We start from the raw sequence: 7383 nt of genomic DNA, 5'->3' as shown, positions 1-7383 counted from the left end.
AACTCATAAACGAAATCAATACATGAAAACAGACATGTCACCCAGGTCTCATGTTTTTAGAATATAAGAACGCTACTGGACAAGGCCCAAAGTCTATGCATCTGTCTTCTTATTTTCCAATTAGGCATTCCCATTAGGCTTACAAGTAAGGCAAGGAATCCAAAGCTTCCCCTATTGCCTGCTCTCCCCCAACCCAGCAACTAGTATTCCAAGGTACAATGTCTCTAAGCATGGAGTTTCCAACTAATCATGGCCAGGCTGTATTAACCCATGGCCAGGCCCCTAGGTTTTCAGGTATTTCGGGGGCCCTCAGGCACTTCAGTTTTTCACCTCACTACAGCTGACAGCCTGACTGGTACAGTAGGTACTAGACCGCAGTACATAGCCCTATATCCATTTTGAGGGTCTCCTGAAGAATTCTATTCACAATTTTAAAAATATTTTTATTGCATGAGTAGAACTCTTCAAGAAAGCATATTTTGAGGGTATAACTGTTCAATACTGTAATATTTTGAAGTGAATAAATTTTTTATTGATTAAAACTAATTTATGGATAAGTGTTTTAATATAAGAGACAATTTGTTTCACTTCAATAATGAAGCAGTTAATTATCTTATTAATAGAGGCTATATAAGAGAATCAATTGTAATTTATGTGGGAGTATGCCTTAGCAAAAAAAAATTGACGGGCCCCTAGTCCCTGGGCCCCTTGGCTTCATTCTAGTCAGCCCTATGAATAATATGGCCCTGATCATGGCCTATAGGCATTTATGGGCTTATCCTCCAAGAGTCTGTCGAATCTCTTAGTGGCCATCGCTAATTCTTGTGGCAGTGAGGTCCATATGAATTCATAGTGTTTTTGACTTAAATCTTTTATTGCAGAGATATATCTTTCCCCTTATATCTCAGCGACAAAAGGAACTAAGGACTTAACTTTTAATTTTTTCTTTATATGAAAGTTGGAAATTCAGAAAACCTAACGGGCAGTGTGTTATAACACTATTAGCAACAGATGCCGTTTTTAAAAAAACGGGCCCTAGAAAACACAGGAGTGCTGGGCTCCCTCCAAAGGGGTGGGCTGGCTCGCCTGGCCGCCCCGCCGCCATGGCTCCCTCCAGAGGCCACATTGGTCACGAAACACTTTTTATCCTGGTGCTCCTGTGCAGGCGCACCAGGATAAAAAGTGCGTCACCGCCAATACGGCTTGCCTTTTTTTATAGAAAGTTAACTAGATCTCAAATGCCAATCCAGTAGCAAGGGAAATTGCCTGTTTGGGGCAGAGGGGCAGGAAAAGGGGCGCTGATGTGGGCAAGATAGATCCTGTCCCCATGGATGTCTGCCAGCTTCGCTGCGACCTTTCTCAAAACACTGCTGCCAAATAGGTTTTGGAAAAGAATATAGGAAAGATGAGAGGGGAATTTGGGAAGTGTACAGAAGCATTATGATACTGTGAAAAAGCAGTATCCAAGGCAGGACAAGCCAACCATGAGTAAGATCTGTGATATGCAGCTTTATTTAAATGTAACATTATTTAACACTATTTAACATTATTTAAATATAATTGAGTAACCAAAAGTCAAATCAGGCATAGTGTTCGGATTTTCAAAGGGGAATATATTTTTTAATTTAAAAAAATGTACTGCTTTGTCTGTCCAGGAATGTTGAGTGGTGATGTGGTATGATGGGATGTAGTTTGTGTAACTTCATGCCATCCTAGCATTTAATGCTCCAGTTTCCCAGATCTTGAAAAATTAGCCTCTACCACTGAAATAGATGAGGTTGAGAGGGAGTGATTGTCCCTCCCCAAAGGCCCCTCCACAAGCTTCCACGACAGAATGGGTATCTCAGATCCTAGTGTGGTGTAATGTTCAGAGTTTTTAGACTGGATCTGAAGTGTTACAAGGAAATGGGATTGGAGGTGAATGGGAATAAGCATCTGGGACATATCTGGATGAGCAAATGCAAGAAATCATATGTCTCTAGTTATCTCTAATAGCTGAAGAGGGAATTTTGGCAAGGCAGTTTTTCTTACCCTTGCAAATGCATGCCATGCTAAAGGGGTGCCTGCTGAAATTCTGTTTTCAACACAGCTATTACGGGAGAAGCCTCGTATCCAGCTGAATCTGGTTTGTCTACAAAGACAGAGCACCAGACTGACAGAACAGGAGACAAGAGGGGCACTAGGACCCAAGGCTGCCTCAAAAAGGATGTGGTACCCGGTTCAGTGGATGCAGGAGCATTAGTCCGTTTGGAGCATCATTGCTAAGAAACCATGGCCAGCCAGACCCAGGGAATCCAGCAGCTGCTGCAGGCTGAGAAGAGGGCTGCGGAGAAGGTGGCAGAGGCTCGGAAACGTGAGCCAAGGATCCTGTTTTTCTATTGGGTTGGGGGGGGGGAGTTTAAGGGCAGAGGACCAGACCTCCCCTGGAAGAGAATTGTGGAGTCATAGGCTACAACAGAGGGGAAGCTTGGCAGGGGATGCAGTAGGAGATAATTGATAGGGGATCTGTCTTTCTTTCCACCTCCCCTTCCATCTGTCCTCGACCCCACCCCACATCCCAGGCAAAGCACGGAGGCTGAAGCAGGCCAAGGAAGAGGCCCAGGCTGAAATTGAGCAGTACCGTTTGGAGCGGGAGAGAGAGTTCCAGCACAAGCAGCAAGCGGTGAGATTGGGGGGGGGGGGCTGTCCAAAGCGAATCTGGGTCTTAAAGGGAGGAACAGGAAGGGAATCAATAGCACTGGATTGCTTTATTCAGAGATGTTTAAAGAGGCATTATGAGAAATTGGGGGGGGGGATAAAAATAAATGAGAATTGGAGACCCACCAAGGAGAAGAGCTGAAAACACAGGGCCTCGCTTCATTGCTATCTCCCTAGTTAGTACTTGGGAATTGCTTACAAAAGGCCTGGGGGGAAAGGTCCTGTCCCTTGATCAGAGGCCTAATGGGCAGCTGACATGTTTCACAGTATGGAGGTCAGTAATATCCCCTGGCAAATAACATCCCTGTAAGCCTCTATTAAGAGGGCAGGGCATTTTTTCTCCAGGCCTGTTGGCAACACTAGAATCCAGCTGTGGCATTTGTGTAAAGGAAGAACCTGCCAAGCTAACCCCGGAGTCAATGTGTTATTGAGGACAGATCACAGAATGTGGAGAGCTGAACTCCAAACCTCTGTCCAATGCATGAGGTTGTGCTCACCACCGGTGATGCGCACAGGTTGGTACACTTTTGGCCAGAGAATTAGGGTTGCTGGCTCTTTGAGATACTTCTGGAGATTTGGCAGTGGCACCTAGGGAGAGTGGGGTTTGGGGAGGGAAGAAAGCTCAGTGGAGACGGGATGCCCTATAGCCCACCCCTGAAACTGCTGTTTTCTCCAAGGGAACTGATCTCTGTGGCCTGGAGATCAGTGGTAATTCTAGGAGAACTCCCCCCCTCCTCCGCCCCCAAGGTTGTCTGCAGGATAAGATAAAGATTCTTTGCAACCTACCCTAGGCACCTTGGATGGGATACTAAAGAAATAGTCAATATATCCTTCCTTAGACATCATGCAGGGTGGGGTGTAATATGAGGATGCAGCTGTGGGTTTATCTTTGGGACACTTGCTGGAGAGGGTATTGGGTGCTAAACCATAAAACTGTTATTGGAGCTCCTTCCTGGTTGTTATGCGTGTTTGTGTTTTTCTATGTTTTTATTGCATATATTTATGTTTTTATTTAATTGTTTATTTTATATATAATTTATTTTAAAAGCTGTTTTAATGTTTAAAAGTTTTAATGTTCACCGCCTTGGGGACCCAATTTGGGTGGAAAGGCGGCAGAGAAATGTTTTATATAAATAAAAGGAGTTTGTAATTTGTAAACTAATTCCATGCTATCTATAACATTCATTTTAACATTTCCTCACAAAAGCCTGTTAGAATAAGAAGATGGCTTTTTTACTGTCGTTAGTTGTAGGCTGAGGCAGGTCACCTTTGGAAAAGTGTTCCCCATGTTTTCTCAGTTTTGTTAAAAATAATTTGCCTTGCATCTCACTGAGAAAACCAGGCTATAAATGAAGTAAGCAAATACAAAAATCAGAGAAGGCCTTGCCCCAAGGGCCCAAAATTTGCAGCCCAGCCTCAATCAAAAATGAATTTTCTTTCAAGCATGTGTGCACACTTAGAATATTCGCTTTTGTTCATGGTTAAATCAAATTCTGATCAAGATCCTTGCTTGAAGATCTCAATAGATGTGTGAGTTCACGAAGACAAAGACATTCCTTCTCATAATTTTGGATTAAATCTCTCTATTGGAATTTGGTTTGTAATTTTTTTTATTGGCAGATATAGATGTAAAGTTGTCCCTGTATGTTTTGCCCCTGGTGCTGATATAACATTTTTGTATATGTGTGCTTCTGAATATATAGACTTTTCCTTTCTCCAGGCAGGAGAATTGGGGAAAAGGAATCTGCCCTTTTAGAAACTATAGCAGTTTCTAAAAGGGCAAATTTCAGGATAGGCTTTATAAAAGGCAAAGTGAAAAGAAAAACCACATTAAAGCAGATGATCCTTTTCTTCAATATGTGCTACTTTTTTTTGCTGGATCTATAACTCTAGTGTCTGCAATAAGTGCCATTGATAACGATCAGTGATCACAATTTTGGAATGACAGCACTTTTTTCCCCCTCAGGCTCTGGGCTCACAAGGAAACTTGTCTGCTGAGGTGGAGGCCCAGACACGCAAGAAATTGCAGGCAATGCAAGGAGGGCAAGCTCGGGGCAAAGATCGAGTGCTGCGTCAGCTTCTCACTCATGTTTGGGATGTGCAACCTCAGCTCCACCTCAATTACCGCTTGGCTGTCTAGAAGACTCACTCTTGTCCTGCACTTGCCACCTGGTTACTTAGGACACTTCACTGACCTACATCTTCCACCATCCCCTTGCAATGACAAGTCTCCTAATTGCTAGAGATTGAATTTGACATGCCTGCCTAGAATCTCAGCCCCCATCAACTGCCTGTACCTCCCCATGAAAACCATCTAACCTCTGAATCCCATCAAGGCTATTCATTCTACTTCATGGTATTAACGTTCCATATAAACACTCCCTAGGTGAACTCCCGTTTATTTATTTATTTACTTAATACCTTTCCTTTCTCCTAAATAGGCCATACCAATCTCCTCTTCTCCATTTATCCTCACAACAGCCCTGTGAGGTAGGTTTAGTTGAGAGTATATGACTGGCCTAGTCACACAGGAAGCTTCCGTGGCTGAGCCTAGTCTAACCCCTACATCACATTCCAATCCCTGGTGCCTTCAGTTAAAGAAATTAGGTAGCTGGTATTGAGAAAGACCTTTTTCTGCTTGAGATGCTGGAAAGCTACTGCCAGTCAGTGCAGACAATGCTGAGCTAGGTGGCCCAATGGCTTGACTTGATATAAGACAGTGTCATATATTTGTTCAGGATATACACTCCAACCTGAGACATGTCTTTAAAAAAAGTATACCTTCAGCACTTTCCTTTACCTCAGTTTTAAATCTGCACCTGGCTCCCCACCGCCAACTTTTGTAGTGCTTCCCAACCCTAACTGATTTTTAAGAGGGCTGAGGGAACCCCGTAGCTGATTCCTAGCAGAATGGGCCTATTCTTTTCCTTGTCACTTTTCCACGCTCTTGTCTCTACATTGCTCCACCCCATGGCATAAAGGAATATGACTAGGAAACAAGAGGTTCTAGGCATGCCCCTTCATTTCCTGCTGGTGTGTGTATACGTCCTGACAACGTGGCTTTCTATGTCCGCTCAGCTACAACTCTACTCCAATATTTTTGCTTAATCCTTTCCCCTGCTCCTGCTTTGTTGACCTACAAATGGACGTTCAAATAGGCATTATCTCATTAATAAAGTTATATGTGGTCATATATGTGAGAAAGTGATAATTATACAACTGTGGGGCAAGACTTCTGGATTCTCTGGGGTATTAGTATAGTCCAATGATTAAAGTGTGGAGCTGATAGCCAAGATATGTATTTGCATGGTTACCAATGGATTGTAATTAAGAAAGGATGGTACACATTATACTGGTTTTCATGGAAGGGACTTAAGAGGTGTGGAAACTGTTTTTGTGTTGCCTAGGGAGGGGTTGGGACTCAAGGGTTATAACTTAGCAGTGCTGATATCTTTTTCCTATGGGGAGAGTTTCATTGAGCAATAGTCTGGAGAGGCAGCATAAAAATATCCTAAAGAAAATAAGTTGCCTAAACAGGCACAAATTCAAGCATGGTGTCTGTTAAGAAGGCAGTAATAATTAAGAAGATGGTAACCTTATGGCTGAAAGAAATGGTTGGAAGCCAGATTCCCTTAGACCAGTGCTACTCATTCTGTGGATCATAGAGACCCACATTTGCAATTACCATCAACCAGAAAAGCCACATCTTTGGCACGAGGCCTGCATCTCAGGGAGGATGGCAGCGTTTACATTCTTTTGGCAGCAGTTGCTTCAAGATGGGAACCAAATGTCAATCTCAGTCTCCAATGGGAAAAGGTGTTACCTACTTTCCAGAAACACACAGTGGGTGCCACGTTTAGGGAATGGTGCTTAGAAGAGTCACATGTGGCTCCCAAATTACTGAGCTGAACATCACTCTCCTAGACTCAAAGTTAAAAGTCTGAAATGTTTGGGAGATAGGCTCACTGGATTTATGCACAAGCTAAGTAAACTACAAGTTTAGAGCCTCACACGAGGGGCTTCTAAAACTTTACATAACTTAGGGCCTCAGTATATCTTAAACTGGTTCTGGTTGATATGCAGGGTAATGCCTATCTCCAATTAACATTCACCAAGCTCTTGGGAAAGAAGATTTAGTAAGTTTCCCCAGATTCCTGTCCCCTTACTTAGGAGACAGGGTGCGCACCCCAGAGTGCGCAAGAAGTTGCCCTCACGGCCTAGAAAGGCCACAGGGCGGAACCCCTCTGGCAAAACCAAGAACATTATAACAAACCCATGGCCTGTAAGGAAACAGATCACAACAGGGGCTAATTCTCAGGACAATAGGTTGACATCTAAGGGCTGGTGGTCAGCCCACAGCAGTGTTGTTAGCCTCCAGGTGCTAGCTGGAGATCTCCCAGAATTACAACTCGTCTCCAGGCCATAGAGATCAATTGCCCTGGAGAAAATGGTTGCTTTGGAGGTTGGACTCTATGGCATTATACCCTGCTGAAGTCCCTCTCCTCCCCAAATCCCACCCTCTTCAGGCTCCACTCCCCAAATCTTCAGGAATTTCCCAACCTGGAGCTTGCAACCCTACCTAGCAGGCATTTCATATTTAGTGCACAGTTAACTTCCGTTGTGGTCAATCAAGAGCCACAAGAGGACTCTGTGAAAGCGTGTAGTCACAGTCCTACACACTTTCAC

At 43.7% G+C, this 7383-nt stretch overlaps 1 protein-coding gene across 3 annotated transcripts; it reads left to right on the top strand.

Annotated features, from left to right (window-relative positions):
* The first annotated feature begins 2271 nt into the window (after positions 1–2271).
* Positions 2272–4940, top strand: ATP6V1G2 (ATPase H+ transporting V1 subunit G2). 3 transcript variants are annotated; one of them, XM_054978282.1, is made up of 3 exons: positions 2272–2353; positions 2562–2584; positions 4703–4940. In XM_054978282.1, exons 1-3 carry the CDS (start codon positions 2272–2274, stop codon positions 4835–4837), a joined length of 240 nt encoding a protein of 79 aa, XP_054834257.1. In that variant the 3' UTR covers positions 4838–4940. The 3 variants fall into 3 exon arrangements, with proteins under 3 accessions (XP_054834257.1, XP_054834255.1, XP_054834256.1); XM_054978280.1 differs by having other exon boundaries at positions 2562–2662; positions 4664–4940; XM_054978281.1 differs by having other exon boundaries at positions 2272–2364; positions 2555–2662; positions 4664–4940.
* Positions 4941–7383: the final 2443 nt, after the last annotated feature.

Source organism: Eublepharis macularius, chromosome 4 (assembly GCF_028583425.1).
Source record: "Eublepharis macularius isolate TG4126 chromosome 4, MPM_Emac_v1.0, whole genome shotgun sequence".
NCBI lineage: Eukaryota > Metazoa > Chordata > Lepidosauria > Squamata > Eublepharidae > Eublepharis > Eublepharis macularius.
This window is presented reverse-complemented; position numbering and strand designations above follow the sequence as displayed.